At 42.0% G+C, this 17,418-nt stretch overlaps 1 protein-coding gene across 2 annotated transcripts in view; it reads right to left on the bottom strand.

The window, feature by feature from the left end:
• NKAIN4 (sodium/potassium transporting ATPase interacting 4) overlaps positions 1-17,418 on the bottom strand; it is a 51,442-nt gene that overhangs the window by 24,254 nt on the left and 9,770 nt on the right. For both annotated transcript variants that reach the window (XM_073580912.1, XM_073580913.1), the window contains exon 2: positions 5,322-5,459. In XM_073580912.1, the coding sequence (XP_073437013.1) occupies positions 5,322-5,459 (138 nt within the window). The remainder of the gene's footprint in view (positions 1-5,321; positions 5,460-17,418) is intronic.

Raw genomic sequence — 17,418 nt, 5'->3', positions numbered from 1 at the left:
GCCTGACTCATCAGGGAGCTCTGCGCAGCAGGTTAAAATTGTCATCTCCTTGGTGCGCGGCGATCCCCAGGATTGGGCGTTTTCTTTGACTCCTGAAGATCCTGTTTTGACTAATGTGGATGCATTTTTTCAAGCCTTGGGGTTGTTATATGATGAACCTAATGCTATTGATCAAGCTGAGAGAGCCCTATTGGCATTGAACCAGGGTCAGGATCCTGCAGAGTTATACTGTCAGAAATTCCGAAAGTGGGCGGTCCTTACTACATGGAATGATAGTGCATTGGCAGCTCTCTTTTGGAAGGGTTTGTCTGAGACTTTAAAAGATACTATGGTGGGATTTCCTGTTCCCTCTGGTCTTGATGATTCTAGGTCATTAGCCATTCAAGTTGATCGTCGTTTACGTGAACGCAAGACTACACGGGAGGCGCTGCCACATTTTGAACAAATGTCTGAACCTATGCAATGTGATGGAGTTTTGTCTAGGGCGCAACGTCAGGAGTTTAGAAGGCGTAATAAGCTGTGTTTTTTCTGTAGGGATGCCTCTCATGTTATTTCTGTCTGCCCTAAATGAGAGAAACGTTTTGCACACACATTTGCTGTGGGTGGTGTACAACCTAAGTTTCTTTTGGCAATTACTCTGATCTGCTCCTTATCCACATTTTCCACGAAGGCTTTTGTGGATTCAGGAGCGGCCTTGAATCTAATGGGCTTGGATTTTGCTAAACGTTGTGGTTTTCCTATGACACCTCTGCGGACGCCTATTCCTTTGAGGGGTATTGATGCTACTCCTTTGACGAAGAATAAACCTCAGTTTTGGACCCAGGTGATAATGTGGGTCTCCCCAGACCACCAAGAAAATTGCAGATTTTTGGTGTTGCATAGTTTACATGATACCATTGTTCTGGGTTTTCCCTGGTTGCAAATCCATAATCCAGTTTTGGATTGGAAATCTGTATCTGTGGTGAGTTGGGGTTGTCGGTGTGCTCTTGGCGACACTCCTGTTTTCTCCACCTCTCCCCAGTCACATGATGTTCCTGACTATTTGGCTGATTTTTATGGTGTATTTAGTGAGAGCAAGTCTGCGTCTTTGCCTCCTCATAGGAGTTATGACTGTGCAATTGAGTTGAGACCTGGGTGTAAATTTCCCAAGGGTCGACTTTTCAATTTATCTGTACCCGAACACGAGGCTATGCGATCTTATATTAATGAGGCATTGGAGAAGGGTCATATTAGACCATCCTCTTCGCCCTTAGGTGCTGGGTTTTTTTTCGTGGCCAAGAAAGATGGTTCATTAAGGCCTTGTATTGACTATCGTTCCCTCAACAAAATTACGGTTAAATTTCAGTATCCGTTACCCCTGATTTCTTCTCCAGAGTTAAAGGTGCTTTCTGGTTTACTAAGCTTGACCTCAGGGGGGCGTATAATCTTATTCGCATCAAGCATGGGGATGAATGGAAGACGGCGTTTAATACTCCGGAGGGACATTTTGAGTACCTGGTGATGCCTTTTGGGCTCACTAATGCCCCTTCTGTCTTCCAATTCTTCATGAATTATATTTTCCGGGACTTTGTGGAGAAGTTTTTGATCATCTATCTGGATGATATTTTGATCTTTTCCAGGGATTGGGATTCTCATGTGGAACATGTTCGGACTGTGTTCCAGATTTTGAGGGAGAATTCCTTGTATGTTAAGGGATCGAAGTGCCTTTTTGGTGTACAGAGGATTTCATTTTTGGGATTTATTTTGTCTCCGTCAACTATTGAAATGGACCCGGCCAAGGTACACGCCATTTACGATTGGGTTCAACCCACTTCTTTGAAGGCTCTCCAGACGTTTTTGGGTTTTGCTAATTTTTAGCGTAAATTTATAGCTAATTTTTCTGGTATTGCTAAACCACTGACTGATTTAACTAAGAAGGGTGCTGATGTGCTGAATTGGTCTTCAGAGGCTGTTTCGGCCTTTCAGGAGCTGAAGCGGAGGTTCACTTCTGCTAAGGTTTTGCGGCAACCTGATGTCTCACTTCCTTTTCAGGTGGAGGTAGACGCTTCAGAAATTGGTGCAGGAGCTGTTTTGTCCCAAAAAGATCCAGTGACGTCTAAAATGAATCCCTGTGCCTTCTTTTCCCGAAAGTTCTCCCCATCTGAACGCAACTATGATGTGGGGAATCGGGAATTGTTAGCCATGAAATGGGCATTTGAGGAGTGGAGACATTGGTTGGAGGGAGCTAGACATCAAGTTGTGGTCCTCACTGACCACAAGAATTTGATTTACCTTGAGTCGGCCAAACGCTTGAATCCTAGACAGGCTAGGTGGGACTTGTTTTTTACGCGTTTTGATTTTGTGGTCTCCTTTCTTCCAGGCACTAAGAATGTTAAGGCAGACGCCCTTTCTAGGAGTTTCTTTGCTGATTCTCCTATTGTGACCAAGCCTACGACCATCCTAGGTGAGGGGGTAGTTCTTTCTACCATCTCGCCCGATTTGAGACGTGCTCTGGAAGAATTCCAGGAGGACAAACCTGAGCGTTGTCCTATGGGAAAATTGTATGTTCCTGACCAGTGGAGGAAGAGAGTGATGTCTGAAGTTCATTGCTCCGCATTGGCTGGTCATCCAGGTATTTTTGGTACCAGAGATTTGGTGAGTCGGTCTTTTTGGTGGCCAGCCTTATCTCGTGATGTCAGGAATTTTGTGCAGTCCTGTGGGACTTGTTCCCAGTCTAAACCCTGTTCTCGCTCTAGTGGGTTGCTGATGCCCTTGCCAGTGCCTAAGAGGCCATGGACCCATATTTCAATGGATTTTATTTCTGATCTTCCTCTCAGAGAATGACTGTTATCTGGGTGATTTGTGATAGATTCTCTAAGATGGTCCATCTTGTACCACTCCCAAAGTTGCCATCTTCCTCAGAGTTGGTCCCCTTGTTTTTACAACAGGTGGTTCTGTTGCATGGGATTCCTGAGAACATTGTATCGGACAGAGGAGTTCAGTTTGTTTCCAGATTCTGGAAAGCCTTTTGTTCCAAGCTGGGAATTCAGTTGTCCTTCTCCTCTGCGTTTCACCCTCAGACCAATGGGCAGACGGAGAGAACAAACCAGACTTTGGAGTCCTATTTGAGATGTTTTATATCTGCTGATCAGGATGATTGGGTTTCATTTTTGCCCTTGGCCGAATTCGCTTTAAATAATAGAGCTAGTTCTGCCACCTTGATGTCGCCCTTTTTCTGTAACTTTGGGTTTCATCCTCAATTTTCTTCAGGGCAAGTGGAATCTTCAGCCTGCTCAGGTGTTGACACTGTGGTAGAGAGAATGCAGCAGATTTGGGACCAAGTAGTGGATAAGTTGTCTCTCTCCCAGGAAAAGGCCCAGAGGTTTTCTAACCGGCATAGGACCATTGGTCCCCGGTTTAAAGTGGGTGATATGGTTTGGTTGTCATTAAAGAATCTCTCTATGAAGGTGGCTTCTCCAAAGTTCAAGCCAAGATTTATTGGACCTTACAAGATTTTGGAGATTCTTAATCCGGTTTCTTTTCGATTGGCTCTTCCTGTTACGTTTAAGATCCATAACGTGTTTCATAAGTCGCTGTTGAAGAGATATGTTGAGCCAGTAGTTCCTATGGCGGCACCTCCTGACCCTGTATTGGTTGAAGGTAATGTGGAATATGAGGTAGAGAAAATACTGGATTCTCTTCTGGCTTGACGGAGACTCCAGTATTTGTTCAAGTGGAAGGGTTATGGCCAGGAGGACAATTCTTGGGTCTCTGCCTCTAATATTCATGCCGATAGATTGAAAAGCACGAACCATCGGGCCCATCCTGATAGGCCCCGTGGCGTGGATGAGGGTTCGGTGACCCCTCCTCAAGGGGGGGTACTGTTGTGAGCTCATTTTCGGGTTTGCCTCTGGCTTCTAGTGAGGGTTATGGAGCTGGCTGTGCTGACAGAGGAGCAGTGAGTTCTCTATCTGGACTCCCTCTGTTGGTGAAGGGAGGTAATGAAGCTGATCTAAACGGCAGAGACCGGCCACCGGAGGAAGAGGACTGCGATTGGACATCAGGAGTTTCTGATTGGATTTAAGGCAGCCGACTCCCTAGTTTCTTGCTGGTGATTTTTCCTGACTGTGGCTTCTGGTTTCCAGTTTGGTTCCTGCCTTCCTAAAGCTAAGTTTTCTCTGCTGTTGTTCATATGAGTTTTTTTTTCCCTGGCTGGGACTGGGCTGAATCCCCATTTTGTCTCTGATCAGTTGATCTCTTTTGCTCTGTCTTCAGAATATACCTGAGTGCTGATATAGTGTTTTGAAGTCTAGCGACTTCAGGGCCTTTTTCTATCAGACGTGTTGGACAATATTTTTGGCAGGGTTTTTTGCGTGACTGCAGACAGCGGCTTTTCTTTCCTGTCCTTTCTAGTTAGTGAGGGCCCCATCGTTTGCTCAGCCTATCTTTCTATCTGTGTCTGTGTTTTCATCTTGTTTCACCGACAATACATGTTGGGGGCTGTCTATTGCTTTGGGGTCTGCTCCGGGGCAGTTTAGATTTTCCCTTTCTTTCTTTAGGCTTATTTAGTTCTCCAGCTGTGACGAGGCGTCTAGGACCACCGTAGGCACGCTCCACGGTTACTCCTAGGTGTTGTGGATAGGATCAGTGGTCTGCAATCCGCTAGTTACCAAACTCTCCGCTTTTCTGGGCTTAGCTTGCTTTTTGTTTTTTCCTCCTCGGTGACTCATTCATAACACCCTACCATGTACAAGAATATAACTACTATAATACTGCCCCCCTATGTACAGGAATATAATAACTACTACAATTCTGCCTCCTATGTACAAGAATAGAAATACTATAATACTTCATCTATGTACAAGAAATACTACTGCCCCAATGTACAAGAATATCATTTTTGACTGACTATAAATGAGGACATTAGAATAACTGTAAATTGTCTAAGGGGTAAGGTTTCTCCTTGTAGAGAGTGACATGCCAGCTCTGGCTTGTCAAGGCAAGGAGGCTTATTCGCCGTGCAATGCTCCTCTGGGAAAATAATATGCAAATTGCCTCTTCAGAGAGAAAGAGGACTTGAACTCTATAGCGTCACCTGTTGGTAGTTGCGGTCCTACAAGTCACAATCAACCCATTCTGATCTGGCTTTTATCCTAAGTCATATTACAAGACTCGTTAAAGGGTTGATTGTGACTTGTAGGACCGCTACTACCAACAGGTGGCGCTATAGAGTTCAAGTCCTCTTTCTCTCTGAAGAGGCAATTTGCATGTAAATTGTTGAACGTTTCTTGTATTACAGGTAGTTGGATAGTAATGAGTCTACCTTCAGGGTATGTACTTACAGCCACCACATAGCGAGGTCTGTACTGAAGAGTCCCAAACAGACCTAATATGATGACAATGATCTGCAGGAAGTTTGCCAAGATTGGAGCCCATTGATATCCAAGAAAGTCAAAGACCTGACGCTCTAATGCGACTATCTAGAGAGAGAAAAAACGGACAAAAGAATAAAACACAATAACATACGATCAAGTAACTCAAGGGAAGCAAGTCTAGTATATTAGTTATAGTAAGTCAAGAGTAATTAAAAAATCTATAGAATAGGTTTTTTTTAACTAATGCTACTAATGACGTAAACAATTAAAATGTATGAAAAACAAAATGAAAACACTATCTATGAAATAGAACTGAAAAGCGATTTATGAAAGCTGCCTAAAGAATCTAAAATAGAATAAAAATGCTAAAACAATGTAAAATATAAAAAATTAAGATTAAAATGGAAAATAATAATAAAATGTAGCTAAATATAATGCATCTATTTTGTTGCCCAGGTTTCCCAGAAGGAGATATTCCTGAATATTAGAACATCAGGATGTGACTCAAGGACTTTTCCTTGTGATTTTTTGGGATAAATGCTGTCTATAGAGGAAGGGGGTGATGATGATGTGATAACCTCAGGAGGCTGCAGACATAAAACGCATTGCCTGCCTTTGTAGCTTGGGGCCACATATTTTTCATTCTTCTCATTATCAGGTTTACCCTTGCTCAGCAGTGGCCGCAGTGTGTGCCAATTACTCCCTGCACGGCAATGCCCTTGGGAGCCCGCCACCGGTTGTGTACCCCGCCAGTCAAGACCTCTCATCGCACATGATGGATGTCCGCGTCCACTTCCCCTGTAATGGATCCATCATCCTGTCTTGGTACCCTTGTGCACTGATACAAGACAGATTCATCACCCTGGTACCTGCCTTAAAAAAAATACCTCCAGCAGTTTTGCAATAGAAGCGTCATGGCAAACCCTGGCAGTGCCAGCCTATCTGCAAGTGAGTGATACCGCTGGGAAGGAAAGGACGCCGGGCACCTAAAAATCCTACCAGCAGCCTAACCGGGATTGTTTTAATTACTTTACCGCCCTGCTGAGGTTGCTATGGTAACATTTCTATGGGGGTCCAGCAATTTGTGATTCCTTTCCCAGTATCCATTAAATAAACCTAAAGGTCATGTGTGATAGATGCTGTAAGTCAATGTCGCGGTTAACCCCTCGCAGAGGGACAAGTATTTGAAGCTTTGCAGAGAATGTATTCATAGCTCGTTAACTTTTACTCTGCAGTCATATTAGCAGAGGACCCAAAATATACCACACATCTCCGTATGCCACGCGAGTACTGGGTAATTCATGGAGAAATGAACAATTGTGAAAAGGTCAAAAACTGAGAAAACTCTACTGTTAGAGATATAAAAGATCAAATCTAGTCACCAGAATTTTTTCCAACAGGTTTGTATTCCAGGGGCAATAAACAGCAGTATTATAACAGTTATATTGTTGTACATAGGGGGCAGTATTATAACAGTTATATTCTTGTACAAAGGGGGCAGTGATATAGCAGTTATATTCTTGTACATAGGGGCAGTATTATAGTAGTTATATTCTTGTACATAGGGGACAGTATTATAGTAGTTATATTCTTGTACATAGGGGACAGTATTATAGTAGTTATATTCTTGTACATAGGGGGCAGTATTATAGTAGTTATATTCCTGTACGTAGGGGGCAGTATTATAGTAGTTATATTCCTGTACGTAGGGGGCAGTATTATAGTAGTTATATTCTTGTACATAGGAGCAGTATTATAGTAGTTATATTCTAGTACATAGGGGGCAGTATTATAGTGGTTATATTCTTGTACATTGGGGGCAGTATTATAGCAGTTATATTCTAGTACATAGGGGGCAGTATTATAGTAGTTATATTCTAGTACATAGGGGGCAGTAATATAGTAGTTATATTCTTGTACATAGGGGGCAGTATTATAGTAGTCATATTCTTGTACATAGGGGCAGTATTATAGTAGTTATATTCTTGTACATAGGGAGCAGTATTATAGTAGTTATATTCTTGTACATAGGGGCAGTATTATAGTAGATATATTCTTGTACATAGGGGCCAGTATTATAGTAGTTATATTCTTGTACATGGGGGTAGTATTATAGTAGTTATATTCTTGTACATAGGGGGCAGTATTATAGTAGTTATATTCTTGTACATAGTGGGCAGTATTATAACAGTTGTATTCTTTTATATAGGGACAGTATTATAGTTCTATTCTTGTACATAGGGAGCAGTATTATAGTAGCTATATTCTTGTACATAGGAGCAGTATTATAGTAGTTATATTCTTGTACATAGGGAGCAGTATTATAGTACCTATATTCTTGTACATAGCAGAAGTATTATAGTAGCTATATTCTTGTATATAGGGGCAGTATTATAGTAGTTATATTCTTGTAATTAGGAGTATTATAGTAGTTATATTCTTGTACATAGGGAGCAGTATTATAGTAGTTATATTCTTTTATATAGGGACAGTATTATAGTAGTTATATTCTTGTACATAGGGAGCAGTATTATAGTAGCTATATTCTTGTACATAGGAGCAGTATTATAGCAGTTGTATTCTTTCATATAGGGACAGTATTATAGTAGTTATATTCTTGTACATAGGGAGCAGTATTATAGTAGTTATATTCTTGTACATAGGGGGAAGTATTATAGTAGTTATATTCTTGTACATAGGGGCAGTATTATAGTAGTTATATTCTTGTACATAGGGGGCAGTATTATAGCAGTTGTATTCTTTTATATAGGGACAGTATTATAGTAGTTATATTCTTGTACATAGGGGCAGTATTATTGTAGTTATATTCTTGTACATAGAGGCAGTATTATAGTAGCTATATTCTTGTACATAGGGGTAGTATTATAGTAGTTATATTCTTGTACATAGGAGCAGTATTATAGTAGTTATATTCTTGTACATGGGGGCAGGATTATAGTAGTTATATTCTTGTACATGGGGGCAGGATTATAGTAGTTATATTCTTGTCCATAGGAGAGGATAGACGTGTGTTTGTGAGCTCCCAGCAGGGCGGAGGCATGGCTTCTGACCCAGGTGGAGGGGAGGGAAGCTGGGCTGATGATCCAGGGAAAGCCCCAAGCCTGGAGTGTGGCCTGCAGCATGGATCTGGTGGTAATGAAAGCTGGAAATGGTGGCTGGTGAGTCTTCTAAACCTGTTTGTTATGTTGCTGGATTAAGTGCTAAAGTTACAAGGCAAAGTATTTTTAAGCTGGAAATGCAAATTACAAGATGAAATTAAGGATAAGACTGATCTAGTGATAAAACTGATGAAATGTGAGAGCCTGGATGTTTGCAGGCGAGAGCTGGACAAAGATGTAAACTCTGTGCCCAGAGAGGAAACTTGGGCTATGGAGAAAGAAAGGGGATCCTGAGCCCAGAAGGAGAAAAGAAAACACTCTATTAGTAATAAGGACATTAAATCTGTAATTGTGCACGATGTGGAGCAAGGACATCTGGTAAGAAATGCAGCACTTATGTCAGCCGCACAATGTGAGGGGTCTGAGGCAGCAGACAATGCTGGGAGCGGTGCAGAGGAAAGTGTGTCAGCAAACGAGGGGTTAACTGCAGGGCTGTGGAGCCGCTAAACCAAACCTGCGACTCCGACTCCTCAATTTCCCTTCCACCGACTCCGACTCCAACATATATTGCTTATATTTAAGTGAACAATTTATTGTAGTACAATGTGAACATCAGACACTTAATCATTTTTATGATACAATAATCAAGACATTTAGATAGAACATAATATCTATTTATTGGAATACAACTTTAGAACACAAAAAACTGTAATAAATTGTAAATATGTAATACACTATGTAATATCAATTACATAAAGGCTGTGTGCACACGTTGCGGATTCTGCTGCGTTTCCGCAGCGTTTTTGCCGCTGCGGAAACGCAGCAGTTCCGCTGACCAAGTACAGTACAATGAAACCCTATGGGGTTTCAAAAACGCTGTGCTGACGGTGCGTTTTTTTCCGCGCGGTTTTGCTGCGGTTTTCAAACCGCAGCATGTCAATTGTTTGTGCGGTTTCCGCAGCGGTTTCACACCTTTAACATAGTAGAGGTGTGAAACCGCAGGGCAAAACCGCAGACCAAACCGCAGGAAAACCGCAGGTCACTTTACCTTCGGTTTTACCTGCGTTTCCGCGCGGAATCCGCAACGTGTGCACATAGCCATACAGTATATATATATATATATAACACTATATAAACTATGTAAGTGGCAAAAAACAGTTTTCAGCAAAAACATACTAAATAACATTTGTGCAGTCTATGAATTTGTTCTAAGAAATAGAATTGCCTCCATCAGATCCTCCTTCATAGATGACCTCAAATCTGACCTAATAATTTTAAGGCCAGAGAACAGCCTCTCTACACTAACTTGGGTTGGAGGCAAAGCCGTAACCACATGGGTAACATCTCTAACAATTTCCGGGTATAAAGGATTGCCTCATGAACAGTCAGTTTTGATGAACGGTTTAATTTTTCTTTTTCTTTGAGAGCAAGTGAAACATTTTGTTGAAATATGGTTAATCTGCTTGCTATAGGAGATGGAGTGAAGTCTTTTTCCTTGCAGCAATGCTTTGCCTGCTCCATATCATCCAAATACTTGTCAAAGTCAAACTCCTCATCTGATGAGGATGAAGATATGGCAGCAGTAGCACTGTCAGGACCCAAGTCCTCTTGCGCCTGGCTGTCCTCCTGTAGGCCACTCATCCTAACTGCTACCTCAGTCAGAGCTTCTTTTCCTTTAGTAAGCTGTTGATCATCAAGCAATATACGATGACTTGGGTCCACAAACAGCTGCCAGAAAAAAATTATTTTCCAATAGCTGTGTCTCTCTCCGTTTCATTGAAGCAGAAATGCCATCTGTGATTAAACCACCTCTTTGGGACTGGCAAAATAGCAAGTTCTTCCACTCCCTTATGAAAATGCCAGGAGTTAAATCCTCAGCTTGTAATTTTTTAGTCACGGTAAATAGGTGATTAAGCAATTCTTCAATTCAGCCACCTGTGTCCATTGACCTTCATTTAGGGTTACCTGAGGGTTAATCATATCTATAAGAAACGGTTTTAGCCAGGATCAAAACTAGGGGGGGGGGGGAGCAGAACCTCATACTGTTACGCGAAATCTCATACTGCACACCTGGGCTGCTGCAGAACCTCATACTGCACACCCCTACACTTGAAAATAAAGCCTGCACCTTAAGATGTGGTGAATGCAGTCTATTTATTCCAACTATCAATTGATGTTGATGTGTTACTGAAGACGAGCAATGCCTGTCCTGGGCGTCCTTTTGGGCAGCTATGAGGTGTACCTGACTGGGGCTAAAAAAAAAAAAAAGGAGTGTTAGTCTGTGTGCTACCCGGCTTTCATTCTTGTTGGTACAGATAAGATATGGATAGACAGATATGGATAATTGGATGGATGGATAGAGCAGATTTCTAATCTGCTTTTGCTATTGAAAACATTATCTATGAGCTCAAAAACCTTTCAGGTGATGCGGCTTTTTAAAAAGCTGATCTGCTTTTGCAGCTGAAAAACGTATCCTCAAAAAACGCAGCAAAAACGCTGTGTGTGAATGTAGCCTTAGATCAGGAATAGAACAGCCATTTATAGGACATTTCATAACTTTCCCAAATTCCTATGAAAAAATATTCAGCACATTCTGCATTGAACTACTGTACCCAATTTATTATATATTTTAGGAGTCGGAGTCGGTCCATTTTACACTGGCTCCGACTCCACCAAAATTAGCTCCGTCTCCACAGCCCTGGTTAACTGCAGTGCCCTCTGTATGCAGCAATGAAGAGAGCTCAGTTCCTGTGAGGGAAAAAGTAAGTGTCTCCCCTGTACTGACACTGTGTGTGAGCCCCTGCTCAGTGGTGCTAGCGTTTGTAATAGATATAAACATTATAATGGACTCTGAACCCTCTATGTCAGTGAATGGAGACCACATTGTGCAACAATCAATAATGAATCTGGGTGTTTTTGCAGCACAAATAGGTGTCAGTGATCATGGGGCTGTGGAAAGCTCCAGCACTAATCCACCTGCGGCTGGGGAGATCTCCAGCATTGATCCACCAGGCACTGATCCACCTGTTGACCAACATCAGTTCAGGAGACTGTTCTCCAATGTCACAAGACTAATGCACCCTCCACCTCAGAGGAGGAACGCAGTCAGGATAATGTACACAGGACCAGATGAGAACATCCCATCCAGAATTTATATTGGAAAAGTTCTTCTGAAAGAGTTTATGAAGTTTAAGGCATCTAAGGTCTACACTCTGATCCATGTCCCATCCAGCAGGATCTATGCGATCAGCTTTATGCTCCAGTGTGATCTGGATATGTTCTGGAACATCTATAATAAAACTAGAGAAGATGAGATCATCTCCATTGTATCCAGCTGTCTAAGCCGCAGGAAATAACGGCCACTGTCCTGTTCCAGTCTGAGGTGGTGGCGCTGGCGGATCTGCAGCACTGGTTGAGCCGGCAGTGCATGGTGAGAAGTCATCCCCAGAAGATCTATGATGAGGAGCAAATATGGAACAGAGGATATACTGTGAAAATACAGCTTCTACAGGAGAATGGTGTAACCTGACCTGCCACACTCCTTCTACCTGGGCTCAGAGAGGGGGATATGCTACTACCCCGGTCAGCCACGTCTGTGCCATAGATGTGGGCGCAGGCACCTCGCCGTAAACTGCTCTCGTATAACGTGCTCATTTAGTGGACAGTTCGGGCATACAAAGGACAAATGCACAGGACCTGTCATCTGTAACCTATGTTCAGCACCCGGGCATTCGTTTCGAGATTGCCCTCATGCAGAGCATAATAAATATAGACCTCCAGACCTCCTTGGAAATGATGAAAAAAGATACCACAAGAAGTGCAGATGTCCAAGAAGCCGACTCTGATGAGGTGATCAGTCATAGTAGCAATCAACATGCTCCAGAGTCTGATGTATTACAACTTGCACCACTAGGACCACCAGCCACTGAAGAAATGCCTAAAGTACCACCAGACACTGAGGAAACATCTAAAGTTCCACTAGTCACTGAAAAACTATATAAAGTACATTTAGCCGATAAGGAAAGACATAAACCACCATCATTGGCTACTAAAGTAAGACCTAAACAATGGTCAGTCAGTAAAGTAGGACCTAAATTACCAGTAGTTAAAGAGAGACCTAAGGTGTCCAAAAAACCTGTTGCCAAACCGTCCAAGCAGCAGCCCAGGACATCTGTAGAAGCCATTAATCTGTCTGCAGTGTCCAGTGTGGATGAGGAAGGTTATGCGATTGTAAAAAGAAAAGCTTATGTGAATGCCCTCAAAAAAGCCTTTAAAGCACAGAAAACCTCTGAGCCTCCAGTGCTGGCGATAAGTCCAGGACCTTACAATGTCCTGGGAGAAGAATACAAAGAAAAAGAGGCACAAATGGAGCAAGGTCCTTTAAAACACTATGGAAAATATCTCTGATGAGGTGGATCCTGACCCTCCTGTGTCCAGGAAGAGATGGGGCACTGCAGGTGGCAGCAGTGGAAGGAGGAAGAAGACTAGAAAGTCTAAGGCTGGGTTCACACACAGCATTTTTTTTAGCTTTTTTTTAGCGGTTTTGACTATAAAACCGCTAAAAATAAGCTTCCCATTAATTTCTATGCATTTTGCACTTTGTGCATATTGATGCGTTTTTTACCGCGAAAAAAACGCATCGCGGTAAACGCAGCATGCTCATTAATTTTGCGGATTTTTCCGCGTTTCTGGCTTGTTCAATGCGTTTTGAAAATGCGCCGGAAAAAAACACATCAAAACAGCGCAAAAACCGTGCGGAAAACGCGAAGACAAAAAAGGCGCGGTTTCTGGGAAGGGAGTCAGGTTTTTGAGCAGAAATTTTCTGCTACGTGTGCACTTAGCCTAAGTGATCAGGATGTGGCTGAGAGTAAGCTCCATTAATGTGAACAGTGTGATGTGCCTGAAGGGCAATGCCCATGTGAATACTGCCAAAAGAGACTGGAGACTGGGTCAGTCATTCTGGTCCTTCAGTCTGGAAATGACGGTGTGGGGATTCTTTGTAATACTATGGATGTCCGGGTGGATAGAGTCCTGGAGATCTGCCCGGGCCGCTGTCTGATGCTGGGCTTTATATTGGACCTCGTCCATTATAGAGAGATGAATATTTATGTTCCACAGACAAGGAAAAAGCGGAAGGAACTGTTGGTATTTAGAAATGTTTTCTAATGCTATTGTGTATGTGATGTAACAACGCAATATTTATTTTCTTTATTATTTTGTGATTTTAATGAAATTATTCGGTAATATATGGTTGTGAGTTTTAAATAAAAAGATTATAGTAGTTATATTCTTGTACATAGGGGGCAGTATTATGGTAGTTATATTCCTGTACATAGGGGCAGTATTATAGTAGTTATATTCCTGTACATAGGGACAGTATTATAGTAATTATATTCTTGTACATAGTGGGCAGTATTATAGTAATTATATTCTTGTACATAGGGGGCAGTATTATAGTCGTTATATTCCTGTACATAGGGGCAGTATTATAGTCGTTATATTCCTGTACATAGGGGCAGTATTATAGTCGTTATATTCCTGTACATAGGGGTAGTATTATAGTCGTTATATTCTTGTACATAGGGGTCAGTATTATAGTCGTTATATTCTTGTACATAGGGGTCAGTATTATAGTAGTTATATTCTTGTACATAGGGGTCAGTATTATAGTAGTTATATTCTTGTACATAGGGGTCAGTATTATAGCAGTTATATTCTTGTACATAGGGGACAGTATTATAGTAGTTATATTCTTGTACATAGGGGCAGTATTATAGTAGTTATATTCCTGTACATAGGGGGTAGTATTATAGTAGTTATATTCTTGTACATAGGGGTAGTATTATAGTAGTTATATTATTGTACATAGGGGGCAGTATTATAGTAGTTATATTCTTGTACATATGGGGTAGTAATACAGTAGCTATATTCCTGTGCATAGAGCCAGTATTAGAGTAGTTATCATCTTGCATACAGGGGGAAATATAAAAGTAGTCATATTTTTCTTTACAGAAGGCAATATTATAGTAGGCATATATTGTACGTAGGAGGAAGGATTATAGTTATTTTCCTGTATAGAGGAGACAGTAGTATAATAATGTTCTTGTATACAAGGGCAGTATTATAGTAGTCATAGACTTGTACATAGAAGCAGTCGTATAGTACAGTATATTCTTGTACATAGAAAGCAGTTATGTTTTTCATATTCTGATATATAGGGGCAGGAATGGCAGATAATGAGGTCAGTATAGGCTACTGCTCAGGGCACCAAACTTAGGCTAATGTCCAGATTGCCCCCTCATAATCTTAAAGGGAATCTGTGAGTAGGATTAACCCTCCTAAGCCGTAGGTCATAGGAAGCTGAATAAAGTGATACCTTGATCTTTGTAATCTGATGTCTTATTCCAGAGAAATCCATGTTTGCCTGGAAGATAACTCTGCCTCCAGGGCTTATTTAAAATAAAAGAGAAAGTTACGCTCTCTGCACCGAGGCTGCTGGAGGGGTAGAATTCGTTACTGTGTGATGAGGGCTGTGGACGGGGAGGGCCTGTAGCTATGGAGGGTGGGATTGTTGCTATAGAGGGCATGTTTGGAGTAGAGTAGGAGGTTACAACTGGTTCTCATTTCAATGCCATAACACCCCCCCCCTTGGACGTTCTGTTCAGAATATCTAGAAAACCGTGCAAACTAGTGACAGAAAGTAAATTACTTATTGTCATAATTCTGCAGCCCAGATATGTACTGAGATTATGTGAAAAGCCCGGACAACCCCTTTAAGGTGTGCCAATAACTATGCCTGGACCATTTTTAGGGTATTGTGTGAAATTATGTCCAATCTTCCATTTTTATTTCATTTGTAATTGCAATTATTTTCTAGGAGAAACACTTCATTTTCTGGAACAAGTTCAAGGGTGCCAACACTTTTGGCCATAACTTTATATGTGCATTTGTGACATTGTTTCTTTTCAGGGGCACATTGATCTGCTGAAAAAATTAAGAGCAGCATACTTTGAGTCGTAGCTGAAAGAAGTCGACATCAAGGTCTGGAGCAGCTGCTGATGAAATGAAAGATGAGACATCACTTCTGGATGCACATTTTTATTCTGTATATCTACTGAAAGACTTGCAGAGAGGTGATGTTAATAACGGTCTTGTTTGTAAAACAATCTTTCTTATTATACATAGCACCATTCCTCATTACATAGTGTCCTCTTTTATTAAATATAGTGCTGTCCTTTGTTACATAGTGTCCTTTGCTACATAGTGTCCTCCTTTAATATGCAGTATACAGTGTCCTCCCTCAATCTATAGACTAACTGATGCCTCTGTGTGTGGTTTGTATTGGTCTTCAGTGTGTTAGGTTTTTAGGCTTATCATCATAGCTAACTAATGGTGCTGGTTAACATTTGATTATCCATATGACAACTCTCACTGGCAGCAGTACACAATCTGCAAGGTTTCTACAAGACCCCGAGCTTACCTAATACAGGGAGACCCTTTTACCCAAGCTCCATTTGGCCTGACACGGATGCTTTTCCAGACCCTGCTGTGTATCTACCTGATGCTCCAGTTGTGATGCGCAGGTTCTGCAGTCAGAGACCGTTCTGCCCCCTGCTGATTGTGCCTACAGTTATTTCAATGCCAGGGTGGATTTCAGGATGAAGAGATGAGCAGGTAGTAATGACTTGTGATACAAGGGATCAACATCAAAGATCTCTCTGAGCCTCAGTAATCAGATTACATGGGGATCTCCTGGTAGTGTGCCAGTTACCTGTGCCAGTCCCTCTTCTTCTCTCCAGGTTCCCTGTGCTGTGCCCGAGCAAAGAGCTGGACAAATCCTATTACCTACAGCTTAGCATTGTCAAGCAAGAACATTAGTATCCCAATGGAAAATTAAAACTCATTACTGCAGTTCTGTTGATCAGAGCTCGCTGAACACCTTTATCCCACATTCCAGTACCCAACATGGAGCTATGAAGTGCTTTACATTATGGGAGGAATAGCCAGGTAGAACACAGTGCCCAATACTATAACCAGCAACAGTGCCTTTCTTTCACAACCATAATGTCCCATAACATAACCTGCTAGTGTCCTTATAACAGAGCCCACCACTATACCCTGGAATGGAATCAACTACACAGCACCAATGCTTAAATGCCAATGTCCTCATAGCACGCAGTGACCATATAACAGAGCTCGCCAGTGTTCCCATAACATATCAGCCACAGTGCCCCATAACACAACATCCACACTGCCTCAATACATAACCAGATAGTGCCCCCATAACACCACATCCACACTGTCTCATAACACCACAAACACACTGCCCCAATACTTAACCTGCTAGTGCCCCATAACACCGCAACGACAATGCCCCAATACATAACCTGATAGTGCCGCATAACACATCCAGTGTCCCAATACATAACCTGCTAGTGCCCCATAACACAACATCCACACTGCCCCAAAACATAACCACAGTGCCCCAATACATAACCTGATAGTGCCCCATAACACATCCACACTGCCCCAATAACACCACATCCACACTGTCTCATAACACCACAACCACACTGCCACAATACTTAACCTGCTAGTGCCCCATAACACCGCAACCACACTGCCCCAGTACATAAACTGATAGTGCCCCATAACACATCCAGTGTCCCAATACATAACCTGCTAGTACCCCATAACACAACATCCACAGTGCCCCAATACATAACCTGCTAGTGCCTCATAACACTACATCCACAGTGCCCCAATACATAACTTGCTAGTACCCCATAACACAACATCCACAGTGCCCCAATACATAACCTGCTAGTGCCTCATAACACTACATCCAGAGTGCCACAATACATATCCTGCTAGTGCCCCATAACACAACATCCACAGTGCCCCAATACATAACCTGCTAGTGCCCCATAACACAACATCCAGTG

The sequence above is a fragment of the Dendrobates tinctorius genome, unplaced genomic scaffold (genome assembly GCF_039654945.1).
Source record: "Dendrobates tinctorius isolate UK_male_01 unplaced genomic scaffold, ASM3965494v1 ptg000065l, whole genome shotgun sequence".
Classification (NCBI taxonomy): Eukaryota; Metazoa; Chordata; class Amphibia; order Anura; family Dendrobatidae; genus Dendrobates; species Dendrobates tinctorius.
The sequence above is the reverse complement of the archived record's forward strand: the minus strand, read 5'-3'. Positions and strand labels throughout refer to the sequence as shown.